The 19,371-nt window shown below is 42.1% G+C and overlaps 2 protein-coding genes across 3 annotated transcripts in view; one reads left to right on the top strand and one right to left on the bottom strand.

Annotated features, from left to right (window-relative positions):
• ccser2a (coiled-coil serine-rich protein 2a) overlaps positions 1-9,933 on the bottom strand; it is a 49,999-nt gene extending 40,066 nt beyond the window's left edge. Inside the window, exon 1 of one of the 2 annotated variants that reach the window (XM_062401780.1) lies at positions 9,467-9,932. The gene's annotated coding sequence lies outside the window, so the exon portion shown is untranslated. Of the gene's footprint in view, positions 1-9,466 lie in introns of both variants that reach the window. The other variant, XM_062401781.1, reaches the window with a different exon arrangement.
• Positions 9,934-11,261: 1,328 nt separating this feature from the next.
• sparcl2 (SPARC-like 2) lies at positions 11,262-18,441 on the top strand. Its single transcript, XM_062400494.1, has 8 exons — positions 11,262-12,478; positions 13,729-13,801; positions 14,029-14,140; positions 14,310-14,428; positions 14,521-14,675; positions 15,825-15,937; positions 16,980-17,074; positions 18,186-18,441. The coding sequence occupies exons 1-8, from the start codon at positions 12,416-12,418 to the stop codon at positions 18,239-18,241; spliced, it is 786 nt and encodes a 261-aa protein (XP_062256478.1). The 5' UTR covers positions 11,262-12,415; the 3' UTR covers positions 18,242-18,441.
• Positions 18,442-19,371: the final 930 nt, after the last annotated feature.

Consider the following 19,371-nt stretch of genomic DNA (forward strand, 5'->3'; position numbering starts at 1 on the left):
ATCAATTACATGGATCAATAGTGATATAGCCCCGTTTTGAAGAGCCTTGTATGTCATCCAACAGGCTCTGCTCCAGGACATGTGTGGTCAAAGCAATGGACCACTCGAAACACACACATAACCAATATGAGAGCAGTTTCCCTCTAGTGCCGGTGGCTGAAGACTCTTGTTTCAACCAAGATCCATTCTTGGAAACAACAGATGTGGGCCTGGGGCTATTTCTTTGTGAGTATCTGATCTGGGGATGAATGACAAAATAAACGGAGAAATTGACTTTTCTGACCTGCTACTGAATCCAAACCAAAACCTGCAGCCTCATTTAAATATATTGACGGAATCCAGTGTCTCAGTGGAGTAATAACTAGGCCAGTCATCTGGACAGGGAGGTGTTGGCCCATAGCTCCCTCCCTGAAGAGATTAACTGAGAGCCATTAGAGCAGGCTAATAGAATGAGACGGGGATGAAAGCCACACTGACGCTGGGCTAATGTGTATCGAGTGAAAGCAATACTGGGCCGAGCCACACCGAGGCTATGGTGCTAATCCAATGAGACAGCATGGAGACTTTGGTAATACTGTACACTAACTGTGGCAGATCAAATGACAGACGCCAACAGAGGAGAGGAGGAAAAGAAACAAGGTGTGGCAACCCCAGAGCTGCGTATTCACCACATGTTGTATTGGACTGGAACCACAACAAGCACACACAGCACCACATAACTCCAGTCTTTTAAAAAAGTACATCATGGAAACGTTACCTTAACTCTTAAGATCGAAAGTTGATCAGGTCATCAGGTCACCCTGCCCTTTGCTTCCTCCATCCTCTAAACTGCAAAGTAAGGTAGCAGCAAAAATCAAAACAAAACAGGAAGACACTCTTCAGAGGTCGATCTGTCCTCCGCCCGGCTCTCTCTCTCTCTCCCTCTCTCTCTCTCCTTGCACGTGTGCCTGTGTGTAAGTGAAACGCGCTGTGTGTGTGGTGTGCGTGGCGATGGGTGTGCGGGTGAGGAGAACAGAAGCTTCATGGGTGTGTTTAATATTTGATAGGGCATCTTTCAGGAGCCCCACCCAGCCCACTGCAAGAGGAGAGGAGAGGAGAATTTAGGCTTTTGGGAAAATACACACAAAAAAATAGAAACATCAGAAAGATGCATTTCCAGTACAAAAAAAAACAACCTTATCATTTAAAACAATGGTACAAAGTCTAAAGACTAAAGCCACATAATCCTTCTCACACAAGAAAAAAAATCTACAAGCTTAGGTAGCAGTTTACAATACGGCCCTATAATATCAGGTGATCAACCAGAGGGGATAAGAAAGGCACCGCATGTGAAAACTGACTCCAGCAGGAATATGTTGTGGTTCTCGTAAAGAATCCGTGTGAATTCAATTTCCCCTTCTCATTTCATGCTTAGCAGCATACTGGTTCCAGTCAGTCAACCATTCCCTGCTAAGTGCCAGCAGTAATAAAAAAAACATATGAGCACTGCCAGTTCCTCAGTTCCTCCTGTTTTACGAGAGTCTGTGATGTCACAGGCCTTGATATGTCACAGCATGGGGTCTGGACCGACCGACATTGCATTAGAAACGGAATTAAAAGAGACGAGAACGCAGGGTTTCTAAAGAAGAATTAAGCTTCTCTGTCTTTTCACGTCAGGCTTCCATATAGTGCCTCAATCAAAATCTGAACACAGATGGTGAAAAGAAGAAAAATACATTTTTTGGGAAGTCACGGTAATAACAGGACCAAGACAATGACCAAAAAAAGATCCGGCCAAAAATGAGTCACACTACCGACGAGGCACGACCCAGAAAAACTGCTTTATAAAGTTTTCATAAACTACCCTGACTCATCCATTAGAATAATCCTGCTGCTTTTTCCGAGGAGTCATGCTGAGCTGCAGTCGTCTTGGTGGAACTTATATAAATCTACTTATCTTCATATCCGTGGCAGCCCAGATGTCTTCGCTCCCATCGCCACAATCACATTTCACTTAACACCACGCTGCATCTACAGGGCTCAGTGTATATGTGTGTGTATGTGTGCGACATGCTTAGACAGTTGTGTCACTGTTGGCCCCCTCGTATACAGTATGACCTTCATTTGAACCACACCACATGAAAACTGCAGAACATCTGACACCCCCTGTTAAATCTTACTTTGTTTAACCTTTAAGTCGTAAAGAAATGTAAATATCATTACCCAAGAAATGTGGTTTATTTGTGTTCTTCGGCTCTTATCTACATGAGTTTTCTAGGTGGACAAAAACACAATAGATTAATTAAACTATGGACTTCCTATTGACATCCTGTTCCGTATGAACAAGGCTTAACGATATAACAGAACCACAGACGTTCAAAGGTCAAAGCATTTCATAAAGACTCAAATCTTTATCTGCTGCACAGAATTCATAAGCAGGTTAACATGCAGCTCACAGGAAGATGTCACTGTTGTAAAAGCATATTTTAATAGCTGTTATTAAGATTGCATAGTTTCTTTATGATGTGTGAAATAAATGAAATATTTGCTTAATGAGAACATGAATACTAAATGAACCATGCAGTTTATCATAAAGAGTTAAAGTGAATGGATTGTGCACTGATATTATATTGACCACGTCAGTGAAAGATAACTCTTATATGAGCAGGTTTTCTCATGTGACTAAAACAACTCGGACTCAGGGTCACATGTTGACTAATGTCTGTCGCCAGCCGGCTTCTTCTATGGCGCCAAAACAATGACATCACCTTCTCCGCTGTCTGTTTCACTTTCTATCTCTCAGACGACATTAGAAACATCTCCAGCTTCTCCACCGTGCTGTTTGTTCTGACGTAACCCGCTAACTCATTCATTATCACCTCTCTTCAATGGCAGGCCTGTCGACAGAGGCGATCTATGTGGATTACAGTTCATGACCTTGATATGAAATGACCCAGTTATAGAAAGATTTTTATCACGTGCCAGATGGATTTATGCTGTACGAATGGACAATACATTGCCATTAGGTCAACATCCTCTCTGCCCCTCTTTTCCTTCGGCTCCTTCCTTTCCACTGACTCTATCGTTCTGTCTCTCACGACAAACACTTCCCACGATCTCTGTTTCCTTATGCAGCACATTTTTTCCCAATAGCTTTCAAACTGAATCAAAATGGTCATAAATGTGTATTACATTAGTACATTATCTGAACAAGGAAATTTAGATGTACAAATGTGTACAACAATTTGCGTGACACTTTGGGAATTCACAAATGTGTGTTCCAATTCCAAACACAAATACCAAGCAATTTGAAAACAAATTGATACATCACAACTTGAGTAGTACACAAAAAAGTGGAAGCCAAATGAATAAATGAATAAGTTTTTTTGTTTTTTTTTTGAAAAGCTTCCTGCTTTTTGTCCAAATGTTTTAAAGTATCTGTGACATTTATTTACAGATTTTTGAATGTGAGTGCACAGAAAACTGTCTGATTGGTTTACATCTGCGAGTTGAGTTTTGAGACTCTTACAGCTCCATACAAAGCAGACGCCGGTGTTGTGTCAAAGTCTGTTCCCCTGTCAAGATGTGTTTCCCAAATCCCCCTCCCTGCCTCCCCCGACGGTGATGAGGTTCAGCCGATGCCTGCTTTCATCTTTCCCCACTGAAAAAAATCTACACTTGAATTCACCAAAATACCAGATGCCCTAGTTTTTCCACCAACCCTTTAGAACTGCATGCATTTGTGGATGTGTGAGACAGTGAAAGCTCAGTTGTAACCTGATCCATGCACACATATTTCTCAATCTGTAAATAAATACAACACAATGACATCTGTACACTAGCTTTTAAAGACTGAAGACGATTGAATGTAAAACATCAATATTTGGTTTCAAATTGCTTTGTATTTGCGTGTGGATTCAAAGATGCATTTTTTTGGACAATCAACATTATTGTACGTATTTGTATCAGAAAAATAAAATGAATGAACGAGGCTTCCTCACATCACATCAGGCCTTTGTGTCCGTTTTCCCACAGTCTAGAGCCGTTAGGTCAGTTGAAGAAAAACCTGGCACGATCCCATAGCCTCTGTACTGACCTCAGCAGAACCTCTGAGACTAACTGAGCACTGGCGGTTGCTGGAGATACACTTAATGTCTAAAATTGCTTTGAGCACAGGGAGCCATCACAACACAATGAAAGCCTTTATGTGGGGATGTTAAGACGATGCTGCCGTCCAGCCTGCCATGCAAACACAGGATTTGAATATCACCCTCATGTCTGTGCAGGTGACCTCATGGACTGACACTGAGGACAGTCATTTGTTTTTCAAATGTGACTTTGACTTGAAGTAGAGCAGAGGAAGTAGAGGAAGTTCAAAGAAATGACAAATGAAATTTAAACTATTAATCCATTTTTTTTAAAGTTCAAATAAAAAAAAGAAACTTGCATTTTCTCTATTACTTTATTAATGTATTTTTAAATTACAGAGTTTCTGACTTAATTTGGTAAATTTGAACTTTTTGTGAATTATCTTATTTGTCATACTTTTCAATGCCCATTAAAAACTTAAAAAATGAATAACTGTGCAATTAAATAACTTCTATAGAAGTAAACAAATTTAATACTAATACCAATTTATTAATATTTATTATAAATGTATAAAGGATTTATTTATATTTCCGTGACACTTGTGGTCCACTATGAGTCTAAAGCACATGTGTCTGCATAAAGGCTGTAATATCACATGACTCAAAGCCTTGAAGGATTATTGAATGAGACTTAAAGGTTTTAAGGAGAGCGACCCTGCGACCTGGTGCGAGTGCAAGGTCGACGCAGTCACATTACCGGCAGCTCAAGACACACAGAGATAAAAACTGAGGCATATCCTGTGCACTGTATATATCTGCCACATAAATAGATATGAGCCACGATGACAGCTGGCATGCTGGCAAGCAGAGACACCTGATGAGGCAAACACTGAGCACGGGAGCAATGACACTGAGACCGTGATGCAAACCCAACCCCACAGCACTTCCACTGCTGCAGGTGCAGTTAGTTGAGCTCTCATTACTTTAGCCCATAGCTCCACCAAGGCCCGACGGTTCAAGTCTAACAAGCTGCACCAAACTTCACACATTCATAGAGAGCAGCCTTCTGTAGGCCGGATTTTTTCCATCAAGATTCATGAACTACTCCCTGGGAAAACACCTTATATTGATATGTGAAAGAAAGGTAAAAAACATTTCTGGATCTGCTCCCTGAGATGGATCCACACCAGAATGCAATGGGTTCTTCCCCTGACTGATACCATATCTACTCTCCATGTTCCGTGTTAATCTGTCCTGTAGTGTGTTTGTAATCTTGTAAACAATACATACAAACAATAATTTTTTGTATACAGTATTGGTTGAGTACTACACTCCAGGTACAGTACAACACTCACAGCAGTACAGGAATGTTTTGGTTACATAACAAAGACAAGGTATGATCTTGAATTTGGAGAATTGTTACACCCTTATATTATATTCGCTGTACTTCTGCTTTTAATTTAGCAAAACCGTCATATATCATATATTGTACACCACCGATGAAAAAAAACAAACAGAAATGATCTTCACCTGCTAATGCAAATTAACACAAATCTTTTCTCTCCTTATTTGTACTTTCCACTCTCAGGTGTTTGGTAAATTAGGATTCTCCTTGGGTAGATGTGTGGCGGCGCTGCGAGATGGAAGATGTCACTCAAACACAGTCTGTGTACACACAGCTCAGGAGAGAGGGCTAATCGGGGAAAGTGACAGCACCTTCAGTATGTGGGTGTAGAAACTTTTAAATAGGAACATTGTTGTTCAACTAAGCTCATGAATGTCATACACCATGATGTACATTATAAAACACAAACTTCCTGTCTATCAAAGCTTTTCAAAGATAAATCACTGGTAGACCTTTCTCCCTGTTTTGCCTGGAGCTGAGCCATCTGTGCTTTTCCCAGTATGGAAATTCAGAGGGTCTGTGGTGAGACAGCAACTGCTCATTCTCTCCTGACGGTAAACACCACCATCGAGCCAATGATGCAGCACATCTGCCGCTAGCACCAGATGCACTGCATTGCCTTCTTAATGGCACCAGTGTAAACACCATATAAAGTGGTTACGATGACGAAACCTCTCCCAGGCAAAGAACTAACTCATCATTTATAGCTTTCTGAAAGTACAAGCTGATATAATAAAGGAGTCACAGTTGCACCACAAACAGGGGGATCGCATGTGTGTCACTGCTGATAAATATTTTAAAAACACAAAGTTTAATGTTTAAAGTCAGAGCACTTTCAATGGCACATCGCTGTCCTTGTGTCGGAGCAGAAATTAGCATTTTTCCACCCATCAACTGTCCACTTTTAGTTTTTATCGTGTTAGTTGTGAAATATGCAAAGGTCAACATATTTTCATGCTGCTTTTAAATATCTTTATTCTTCATCTTTCCCTCCCCTACTGAAGTTGTGTTTTCTCCTCTGTCCTTTGCTTCTTGGTTTGTTAATTTTTCAGAAGGATTACGCAAAAAGTGCAGAACAGCTTTGGTAGAAGGATGGAATGCGATGGGAGGCGCTCTTCTAAGTCCCATTCTCGTTTTCTGAAGTATTTGTCCTAAATAAAATGCACTATTATCAATCAACTTGTCCTAAACGGTGCAATCATCACCACAGGCCACGGTATCATCGGTGTTCTTTTTTATCCTAAGGGCATTTTCCTGATGTGTGAAGGACATCGTTGCCCCGATACCTGTCAATACCTGACCCCGTCTGGGACCCCATGCCCACGCTCTGCTGCACACTGAGCTATTTAAAGCCTTTTAAACATCTGTGGTCTCACCCATGGAAACGACAGAACTGATAAGTGTGGCTAAGTATAGCTCTAATGATAGACCTCATACTGAGGGAGGAGAGCGCAGAGGATCACAGCAATGTCAAAGTCAAATCAAGTCACCAGGCTCCGAGCACAAGACCACAACACACGTGGAGCCATGCAGGAAAAAAAGGAAATTATCCTGAATGACCTCATATCAGCACACTCGGGTAATAGAAACCTCACGAAAGTCTTTAGGGTCAGAAATTATAAGGGTTATTTTTCGTGACGAAAAATAACCCTTTCGTCACGATGACCTGAAAGAATGACAACACTGCCTGCAGAAGGGAAAGGATGACTGTAGTATAACCCTTCTAAGATATGAACTGGCAGGAGATTCTCTTCTGGCACCTGGGTGAGAGCATGCAGACGGCAGGACAGGTCATATAAATACTGCTGCGGTAATCACATGTCTTAGTTTACAGGACATCAACACCGAAGTCAGTCCTGATTGCCTCAAGCTTTCCAGGCAAAACATTTCTCAGCGTCTTCTACACCTATTACACCTCTTTTGCATCCAGGAAAAGTTGCGGGAAATGACCTGAGCAACGGACTCGGACATTTGCACACTAGCCAATAGATGTCCGGGCTTCAGTGCCTGTGTGAAGGCAGCATCTGAAGAACCACACATCCCCCGCATTGCTCGACAGTGACTCCCTCTTTCTGGCACAGCCTCACGAATGACTCAACACTTCTCTGTGCTTGTGCTGCAAACACAAGGACACTTATCAGATGGCCTTGAGGCAGCCCTTCTTCTTCACGCATTGCTAGATTACAACCGAAGGCTGAGGGTGAGGGTCACAGACAGTCTGTTCAGAGAAGAAAAACTTCCCACTGCATACGACTGCAGTTTGGGGGGTCCTTAGCAGGCAAGTGCACAGCGGAGACACTCAGCTGTTATTGGGGTGGGGGTTGGGGGGTCAGATTGTAAACACACCCTCAGCCAAGGTGGCGCTCCAGGACCCCCTGCCAACAGGTGCCGGAGGAACACACACAGAGATTTGCATGAGTGTGTGTGTGTGTGTGTGTGTGTGTGTGTGTGTGTGTGTAAACGCGACCCCACCCAAACACTGGGACACCATAAGAGTGTCCGTCTCACTTACACTAAGGGCAATCGGTCACAGCCTTATCCTAATGTGTGCTGGCGTGTTGGCGTGCAGTGGCGCTTTGCACTGTCTGGCCTGCAATGGATCATAGCCTAAAACGGTACACACACTCACTCACTCTCTCTCTCTCACACACACACCCCCCCCCCCACACACACACACACACACTCACACGTGCTTATGAGCAGTGACTGACAGCAGCTTCAGTTGTGGTATAAGAATATGAATATGCGAGGCAGCACTGCATGGTATATAAAAACCCCAGGTTAAATTTGAACTCCCCATCTGCTGCAGACAACTTTATGACACCAGTGAAGGCGCCTTGACTCATCTTGAGCTTCACTTTAATCCAGTGAGGAACAGACACGTCAGTGGTGCATCTAAAACAAGGTCGCTTCCATTCAAAAAAACATCCAGAGACACAGACTGCAACACTAAACTGGATCATTCCAATCCATCTACATCATGAGATCAGCGTGCATCATTCCTGTTATATAATTAGGAACCTTGCATATGCGTTGTTACATAAAGGCCAGGCAGTCATCATTCATGGTACACTGGCTGTTTCAGGGAGGGTTTATTGTCATGACTGTGGGGGGTTGATGTTGTGGCTCCTTCCGCCTGAATGGGCAGCAGAGAGGAAAACCACTCACAACAATCATCTAAAGCTCTTGTTGTGCTGATTATCTTCAATATACTCGATTACACTCCCAGTTTAAACAGCAAACACATATATGTAAGGTTGGAGGACCTGATAGGGCCCAAAATTATATATACATGATATATATGATCATGAGAAATGTCCCATTAGTATTTCTTTAAAGTTTAAGTCTTCGTTTTTTTGTGATTTCTGAGTGAAGGTTGGGGTTTTCATCTCAAATTTATTTCAATCAATCAATCAAATTATATTTCTACAGCCCATATTTAGAAATCAGAATTTGTCTCATAGATCTTAACAAGGTGCAACATCCTCTGTCCTTTAACCCTGAACAAGAGTGAGGGGTGCAATAGATACAACATAGATGCAATAGATGTGTAATTGAACACATTAACAAAAATTACAATATTTCTAACATTGATTAGTTTGTAACCTAATGGAAAGGTGTGTTTAAAGTATGTATACATAATAAAAGTCTGATAGAGATGAAGGTAGCAGTAATGACTATTGGAATGGAGGAATGGTAGAAAATGTGAGTTGGCAAATTGTATATCAAGCGGATTTGTTGTAATTATAAAACAAAATATGAGGTAGAAATGTGTGTTATTGTATCTCCTCACATTAACACAATGCAAAAGCTAAACACACACACACATATATATATTGGACTTTTGGTATATTGCTTTTGATATACAGGTCCTAGTTATCCCTCTGTATGGTTTCAGCCACATGTAGCCTGTGTTTAAGAGATGAGTACATGTGGCTAGGCATCATTTCACCAGTAAACACGGGATGTGATAATAACGTGTGTTTTCTCTCACCTGTATCACGCTTTCAGGAGCGAGTCTCTGTGATGACTCCAGGAGTTTACCGACATGTTGTCATTCACTACTCTGAACAGTCCACGGAGCCAAACAGCACCGACGAGCTAACGGGAAACCAGCGACCGGGGAATGAACGCGAGAGAGTTTTCTTTACGTCTTTTCCGTGACGTGCTTTTTTCCCAGTTTGACGTTAGAAAGAGATGTCGCTAACCGGAGCTACCGTGTCCCCGCCGAGCGTTTCACCTCCCATGTCCCCGGTGGCGACGGTCCCGAGTCTGTCCGGAAACACGCGAGGAGTTCCACTCGTCCACTCTCGGAGAGTTCACGTCGATCCTCCCGTGGAACAACGACGTGGGGCCGGTGAACACACGGAGAACACACACACACGGTAACACACACCGTAAACACAAACACACACACGCCGTGGACACACACTGATTCCCCCTCTGCAGCTCCTCATCAGACACACACAGACACACACAGCTCCTCTCGCCTCTAGGGGGCGGAGCGCACACACGTCAGCTGGGTCTCAAAGGGCGAGTCGGTCTCATTATAAAGTTCAAACTCTGGTCCTTGATTTATTGGTGTCATTTCATTAGATTTTTTTAATTCATAACTTATCTCATATATGCAGGCCTGAATATATACAACCACATAATCAGAATCAGAATCAGAATCAGAAATACTTTATTGATCCCTGAGGGAAACTGTTCGTTCCAATAGCTCCATGCAAGATTCCAAATGTAAGCTTATAAGACACAATACATAAAATGAGTAGCCTATATTGGCTATATACACACATACATATATATTTATTAGGCGTGTAATACTTTTTTTGTTTTATCAAACTAGGGGTGAGGAGACTCCACTTAGGGGAAACCTCCAAATCCACCATTCAGTTAAAGGTCCAGTGTGTAAGATTTAGGTGAAATGGATCTATAGGTAGAAAGTGAATTATAAATAATCCTACTGATGTTTTCAGTAGTGTGTTTCATCTAATTTGTAGGAATTGTTGTTTTCTTTACCCCTAGAATCGTCCCTTTATATTTACATCAGGAACAGCTCCTCTCAGCAGAGGCTGCCATTTTTTTTTTACAGTATACCCAACTGGACAAACTTAACACCTTTTGAGTTTGTATGATAACTACCACAGGTTCTCTATCATGTTTGGAAATGGAGGGTGAGATGGGGGGTATTCAGCTGCAATATGCAACTTCAACACTAGATATCAATATATCCTATACACACTGAACCTATAAGACCTCAGTTTTTGAGAGAAGGTTTGGTTCATACCTCTTTTTTTGGGGGGTTATATATTTATTTATTTTTTTGGGGGGGGGGGCTGTAGTGGGCAGGGTTAGTGGGAAAACAGTACATGTTGTTGATCAAGTCTGAAACTTGATGTTTTCTTTTTTCAGGATACACGTTTAATCTACTTAATTAATAATAGGACCTTACAGGTTTTGAAAAATCTTCCTCAGACCAAACTTTTTATAAAACTATTAAAGCCACGTCTCATTCTACTGAGCCCCTGTTTGTTTTTATGCTACAACCTTAATGCTTTAGTCGAGGCACGTTGTAAAGCAGGAGTTGCCTCAAGGCTGCCTTCGTATCTGGTTTACGCGATGCTCTCTCTTGTATATTTGAATTCAATCAAATTTCTAAAGGCCATGTGATGTAGCCCTGAGGGTTTAGAGCCCTGAGGCCTCTGCTGGAGTTACCAAACAAATCATTAACAAATATACAATCGGCAGATTACACGCATGACTTAGAGTGCATTCAGTGGTTTCAGTGGGTTTGTAGCACCAATGCAAACTGTTACTCACCACTGTGACCACCAGAGTGCAGCATTTTCTTTATTATCGCTTTTGACAGTTCTTATACAACTCAGTTGACCAAACCTTAACACACATGTATTTTCTTAACGTGCGTGTGTGTGTGTGTGTGTGTGTGTGTGTGTGTGTGTGTGTGTTTGGGTGTGTGGGAAATTCAAAAGAACTTTCAAAGTGAGAAAGACAGAGACAGATGAGTGACCACATGTTCTCTCTGGCTCTGTGGACCTATGCCAACTTCAAAATGACCTATAACAAAATCAGCCTCTCTCTCCCTCCTTTACTCTCTCTCTCTCCCTCTCTCTCTCTCTCCCTCTCTCTCTCTCTGTCTCTCCCTCTTGGTGGGCACAACTCTGTGCCTCCGCCTCAACTTCCATCTCACCAACTTTCAGCGACACAATGTCTTGAACCTGCGCTGAGCTCAGATACCTGTGCTCTCAGGGAGCTGATGTGAAGGTAAGAGCGTCAGACAGCGAGAGGAGGGGTTAGATAAGGCAAGAATGCAAAACTAGATGGATCAAATGAAAAGAAAACGCACAGACTGGTGAGGAGGGCTGTTAAAATAACACACTCACAGAGGAGCCAGGGAGAAAAGTGGGACTCTGCAGAACAAGGGATTAACTACAGCAGAAAGGAGTGACAGAGGCCCTGGTAAGATGCTTTTATTTTTTTCCCTGAGCAGTCAGGGGGCTGGAAAATGACTTGTTTGACTGTAATAACTTCCTCAACTGAAAGCTGAATGCTCTCCCTGTGTAATTCAACCCTCTGTTTCCTCTCTAATGGAAAATTATTGTTTTGACTCAATGAGGTGCATTGTTTCCTGTTACATTATGGGAAACGCCTGGAAATAGAATTACAGACGGTAAATGACACGGCTGAAGAAAGAGGAAAGAAAATGAGGAGAAAGAAATGCGCATCTATTAACTCAAATGCATTGAGTCCTTTAGGGTTGTTTATTTCTCATATTTTAAGTTCCAATTCCAATTCCAAGTGTTTGGCATCGAGAAATGATGACGCTGATCTGATTCAAAGATAAGAATGATATAAGTCCAGTGTTTTCTTCCTGAAGGAAAATCTGTCAATTTCCAGTCGTCGCCCTTTGGATGTGTCAACCATGACCCCGACTTTGACATCTGCCCTCTTTCTGCTCCTCAGTCTTCATGCTTTTGCAGCCATGGTGAGTAAATTTGTTGCTTCAGGCTAAATTTGACATATATGCTCTTATATTTGGATGTTAATGTCTGCACATAATGCTGAATATGCATTAAATCTACCGAAAAACGTTAATATAGCATCGTCGTTTGATTGTTATATGACCTGAGGATGTTTGATAACACATTTACAACTTTAAACAAAGTATAATGTGGATATTTTGTGCACACAATCTCTGGTCATTTGTTTTCTGCTGCAGTGATGAGGCGTGCTTTGTGATCGCAGGGTTAAAGGGGGATTTGAGAAGTGTGGCTACAGTATTTTGGGTCAGCTGTGCACCTGTTTCCCATCTGAGGTGGAAGGGCTCAGTGGCAGATGTGGTCCAGGGGCAGATGTGGTCCTGGCGCAGACTACAAAGTTTTTGAATATAGAAGTTTGGGGTGAATGAGTGTAGATGGATGGGATTTTCAACCCAAAACCATTTTCACTGTGGAATAATTCATTTAGAGCACATCGGCACGTTTTAGTGATTTATAGAAGAGGTAAGACTCTTCTGCATCAAATTATTGTTACGTGAGGGATAGTGGAGAGTTCAAGAAGTTAAGTTCACGGTAAAATTGTTTTATTTTAGTTGAGTGCATGCCAGTGGAATGATGTGGAAAAATAACAAATAAAAATATGACAATTTTATTGTCTTCCTAGAACATGATAAGGAACTTTTTCAAAGTATCTTTTTTTGTAATTTGCTTTACTTTATTTAGATGGACACAGTGACTCAGACAGAACTTAAAGATCCCCCAACTTTTCCTTTAAACAGCACTGAAAAGAAAAGAGTCAAAATCTCGAGGAAAATATGAAACAGTCCTTCACTAAATAACTCAACATGTTGGAGCACTGGAAGTTATGACATTAATTTGTTTATGAGCCTTAGAGAATTTTCAAGACCAGCACTCAAAGACTCTAAGTACAGGAGGAGAAGGTCCAGTGTTTGACAGATAGACACCAGCCAGGGTTGTCTGTCCCCAGCTGACACACAACCAAAGTCCCAAAAGCAGTTATATTAGGATACAAGAGCTTATACAAGGATGTTATATGTCTTGCTCACATTTGGTTGGTGTTGTTCAACGGTGCACTAAAAGTATTTGTGTGTGTGTGTGTGTGTGTGTGTGTGTGTGTGTGTGTGTGTGTGTGTGTGTGTGTGTGTGTGTGTGTGTGTGTGTGTGTGTGTGTGTGTGTGTGTCTGTGTGTGTGTGTGTGTGTGTGTGTGTGTGACAGGGAGGCAGAGCCCAGCGCCGACAGAGACAAGCTGAGGAGAGCCTAAGACCATATATCGGCAGAGTGGAGCCAGGTAAGGCTTGAATGAACGAGACAGTGGAGCATGATTCTGACTGTGTGGCTGTTATTAATCTGTCTGTAAGCAATTCTTCTTACTCTGAGTCACACATGTGTACAACCTGGTATTTTGGACCAAATTGCTTCATCCTGCGCACTATAGATCAGTTCTTGCAGCTGAACAAGTGGACTGAAAACACAGATGTAAGACAAATTTAGCATCAAGGTCTCGTTGTGTTACAGAAAAGCTATGTCAGTTGCTGAAATGCCACAGTCCAGTAGGATCTTGGTGCCAAGTGGTCGAGGAAGACGGAGTCTTGGTCCCCAAGTGTGTTTGTCCTCAGTCCTGTCCACGGTAAACACCTCATGGGATTTTAACCGACCACACATTTATTTGTTTTTGTGTAAAGATGCAGATTCTGTGAGGAAGTCATAAAGTACAGCAGTTTATAAATCCAGCTGTGCACATACCATGATTCATTCTCATATGCTTTTGCATGTTGGGCACTGCCTCGTGACACCAGGCAGAGGGCACCAGTGTGCAGTGTTCTGGGAAAAACCTACAAGAACGAGTGTGTGCTGCACAAGGCTGCCTGCAGGAAGAGACGCCGCACTGGCCTGGCTCACACAGGCCCCTGTCTGGGTAAAAGCACAGCATCAGATGTTTCAAACAAGTGTCCACATGTGCACTGCAGGCTTCCAAACTGTTAAAGCTCTGTTATCTGTCTTCATCAGTCCCAAATGATAAATGCACTGAGGACGAGCTGGGCCAGTTTCCATATCGTCTGCTGGACTGGTTTCTGCTCCTGAGTCGAATGGGAGAGTCCTACGCACCTGCTGCCCCGCCTCAGACCTGCCTCAGCCACGCCCAGAGGACACAACTGGCACAGGTAGAGCTGGAGTGAGCCTCCATACAAGTGATGCTTGTACAGCAGTTAACAGGATTTATTGTCTGTGATGACCTCAGCATTACAGATGATGGCAATAAAATCAATACCCACAACGAAGTGTGACGCTCCAGAGGAAAAACATACCGAGGGATCACTTTTTTATTCCTCATGTAACTTGGCACTGAACATAAAGTTGTTTTTGACACCAGACACCTTGTTACATATAAAACTGTGCTTGTTCTGAGAGAAATCGATGTTAACAACTTACTGTAAGTGGCAGGTTCTTGTGTTTCTTGTGGTGGAGTCGTTCACATAATGAGACACACGCAGCAGCTCTCAACAACATCATGTATAAATAGGATTTGGTCAATAATCACTAAATTATTCAATGGAGGTCTAACTTATTATCTTCCATCCAGCCACCTTCACCTCCCGGCCTGAAATATATCAACATTTAAAGTTTGGCTTTATTTTGGATGTTGTGAAAAATGATCTGCAGATCCAGATTATTTTGAGAAGACAACACTAAGATATTTGCAACATATTCTCAATGGTGATGTTTTGAATACATTTTTTCTTTGTTCACATTGGAATATTTAAACCTCATGGTGGCGCTAAAAAAAAAACTCCACCAACGCTATGGTCCTCAGACTATGAGTCAGAACTAAACTGTAAATATCCGCCCCCATGTTAGCACATGGGACATGGGTGACACAAAAAAGTCAACATACACATCATATAAATGTTGCCTCATGCCATTTCCTTCCTTATCAGACTGAAAATTGTTTATTCTAGTGTTGATGTTTCTGATAGGTTTTGGTTTTGAATAAATATTTGATGTTGTAAAATGGGTTGAAATGTCAGAACAGATTTTGCTGCCTCGACTCCGTCCCCCGACAGCCACTGTGCAAACTCTGGCTCCTAATGATGTCTACAGGGTATTTTCATTTCTCAAGACCCAGTGTCGAAGTTTGTGTTCAGTCTGTGGTAGAAATCCATCCAGTTGTCTAATTCTTGAGAGTGTGGGTCAAAGGGACTAATATATCGTCTGGATGTTCATTTCATTCATTGCAACAATAGGAATTCAAGTGTAAACATTGATAAGTTAAACTGGCATCAACACAGTTTATTTTTTATTTTTCTCTGTAGAAAAGATTTGCTCTTCTGGACAAGAACAAAGACGGCACGTTGAGCCGCAGGGACCTGAGGAAGCTGCGTTACAAGAGGATGCCGCTGGAGCACTGTGCCACGCCATTCTTTCAGTCAGTCCCACCACCAGCAGCTATAATGCTACAGCTAGAAGATACTACCTGTTTGACCCCAGGAGGAAATTATACAATGATTAACTCAAATATTGTCAGGATGCAGATATAATCATAGTGTTCTCATACATGAACGAATGACTCCTGATTAATTGATGGTGTTGCACGTATAAGGCTGAAGAACATATGAACTTTATGATTTGACAAGAGGAAAGATCCTAACCTGTAGGTCAGTAGCCTAAGGTAAGAACTGCCTAATTACCGAAACACTCAGGGTTAAAAAATGTCACACAAATGCCTTTCGCCTCCGATCTGTGACCATGTTGCACCTCCCACCAGGCTGTTCTCTCTGCATGCCATCATCCATCCATCCATCCATCCGCCACGCCAGTCCCCGCTCCCTGTGTCCTCCTCCCCTCCCCTCTCATGACCAACACCATTCCTCCATCTTCATACTCCTCCTCCACACTTCTTCCCCTTTCCTTTTCCCCTCTTGCACTTCCTACTTTACTTTCATCTTTCCCGCAAATAGACTACATCCTCCGCCTCATTCTCTCTCAATCCCTCTCTCCTTTCTGATCTTCTCTCATTCCTTCATCCCTCCATCTCTCCACCCCTTTCTCGACCATCCCTATACTACCACCCAGCCTCCCGTTTCTCAGTCAGTCTGCAATGACAGCTTTTGTGGGAGTCGGGGCTGCTGGTGTCAATGTCAAACCATTCCCAGCAATGATAATGTTTATTACCCACTGTGTGTCCCGCTGCCCATGGATTAACACAAATTGAAGGAGTACCCTTCAGAGATAATGCCGCAGGGCAAAATGAAAGACGATGGCTGTTGTAGAAGAACCCCGATGCAGTTGTCCCTGCACGTGGATATATCCTGTCTCTGAGATTTCGTGCTTGCAAGGTTGCAGGCACATGCAACGCCTGCATGGGTTCATGAGGGAATGTGTGAATGCATCTGTTTGTGCCGTCGCTCTGTCGTCTGCCAGTGTCATGTTGTGAGGTCACCGTATGTTGTTCTGTGCCGTGTTCCCAGGTCATGTGACCAGAACAAGAACAGGAAGGTGACCCTGCGGGAGTGGTCGGCCTGTCTGGTGGATCGCTCCGAGGCCTGGTTCTTCAATTTCATGGGTTAGTTACAAGTTTTGAACGACAAACAAAATGCGGGCACTCGCAGATAAATAAGAAGATAACGAGAAGATAATATATATTTATTAAATTATATATTAATATACAATACTATTTATTCACAGATAAACTTGTTAATTGTGGGGCAATAGACAAAAAGATCATTCTTGATTTATCTGTACTTGTGATTTGTTGTTTTGTGTCTGTGCAGATGGTACACAAGATCCATTGTCCACTATTTAGAATTCTCAGATTTATTAATAATCTTTGTTTTACACTCACATATAGAATTATACTTTCATTGAACTGCAGTAATTCCATAGTGTTAAAAGAATACAATTTATATTCTTATTATATAATGTGTTCTTTTATAATCATTTTTGCTCCAGTTCTGACACAACTTATACTGATGATTTCATAGGTTCATTAAAGGGTTATTGCGGTTATTGCAGTTCAGGTGGAGTTTATAAGAGACATATTAAAAAAGACAATGGTCAAAAAATATGAAGTGGACCCAAAATATCCTGACGTTATATGACCTCATGGTTTTTATGACCTCATGGTTACATAATCGGACCGTAGAATTCATAGCTCAGTCTCAATATAATGGATGTTTAGATAGAGATGGCTTCTCTTAAATATTAGCATCTAATATTCAAGATGAGAAGTTTAGATCATACATCCCATGAAAACAGATTTGACATGGCTTAAACGTTAAGATCCAAATTGAGCTTTCTGAATTTGACTAACCTGAAATTGATATTAAATATGGCTTGTGTTTGTTATTGAATCTTGCAAAGAAAGAAAGTGAAGGAACCAGACTGTGTTATTTTAGATAGATAGTCTCCAATGTAAAATATTTCATTAAATTCACTTTAAATCAAAATTTCAGCATCAGCTATTCAGTAGTGATTTGGTTTATTTATTACATTCGAGTCTTTGAGGCTATTAATTCCCTCTTCATGGCGTCCTCTTAATGTTATTGAGATTTCTTTGCAATCCAAACCTATAAGACTTAAGTATTTAAGAGGATTTTACTTTATGTGTCTCACTTACTATATATTAGAAGTCTTGCAAACCGAACTTGACTCATTTTTGTCTGTTTTACCCACAGCAGTGAGAATGGGTTCCCGCAAACTGTGTCCTACGATGAAAGAGCACAACTTCTAACCTGAGAAAATCAATCCCTGCATCTCTACCGTGCCTTAACATCATCAACCTTACCTGATTAAAAAAAGGACATATCTGCACACGAGGGTCACTCAACTGTGTCACTCTGCATTTGTAATACACTCATTTATCACGTCTCACAGTCTGCTGCTTGTGTGCACATTCATGTGTGAGCTCAAATAAATGTCTGGACACCCTGACCTCCAGTATTGTTAATTACATCAGCTGACATTTGTGTTGTAAAGTAGCAGCAAGCAATAGGCAAGTCCCAAATTAAAGGGCATGCTTTGAATAACCAATTAAAGGAAGGAGAGTGACAGCAGTGCAGTCAGACGATGATGCGTGCAGGATGACAAACGAGAGGGAGATAAAGATAAGATGGGAAAGAAGCGCTTAGTGTGAGATGACGTGACCGGAGAGGAGACAAGGAGATAATAAAGGGGGTGAGGGGGAGAAGCAGAGGAAAGTGGCGGAGAGAGGGAGGGATTGGTAAGGGACTGAAGGAGTGAGGGAAGGAGGGAGGGAAGGAGGGAGGGAAGGAGGGAGAACTACAAAGTGTGTTTGTGAGGAGGTAATGCACTGTAAATGGGAGTAGAGAGTAATGGAGTAATGCATAAAAAATGGATCAGAAATGAGGGAAAGACTGAGAACGGAGAGAGTGAGGGGGGGAAGGGACGGCGGAGAAAGCAGGAGTAACTGAGGAGAGGAAGAAACGCAAGAAGGGAAAAGGAGAGACAAGTTTTGATGTTGCAAAACATGTCCTCTGCAGTCGGGTCTCTGTAAATAGCCTCACGGAGCAAGATGCAGAATATGTGAGACGCTTGACCTCCCTCAAGGTCGGAGAAACATGTATAAGCTGGCTGACTTTTTGTATGTGTAATGTGCGATGCTCTAACTCTTGTTATTTATTTCACTCTGTTTTATGTGTGTGATATTGTGCGTGTTTGTGTTCATAGATCAATAGGATGGTGTGTGTGTATGTCCTGGGGTGGATTCTTTGGTATGTGACTGGTTTCTCTGAACTAATTAGCCTTCAAATCCACCACGCCTGAAGGATGAGGAGGAGGAAACCAGAAGATGGAAGAAGAGTGGTGTGGGGGGGGGGGGGGGGGGGGGGGGATGCCGATTTG

This window comes from Platichthys flesus, chromosome 12 (genome assembly GCF_949316205.1).
Source record: "Platichthys flesus chromosome 12, fPlaFle2.1, whole genome shotgun sequence".
Taxonomy (NCBI): domain Eukaryota; kingdom Metazoa; phylum Chordata; class Actinopteri; order Pleuronectiformes; family Pleuronectidae; genus Platichthys; species Platichthys flesus.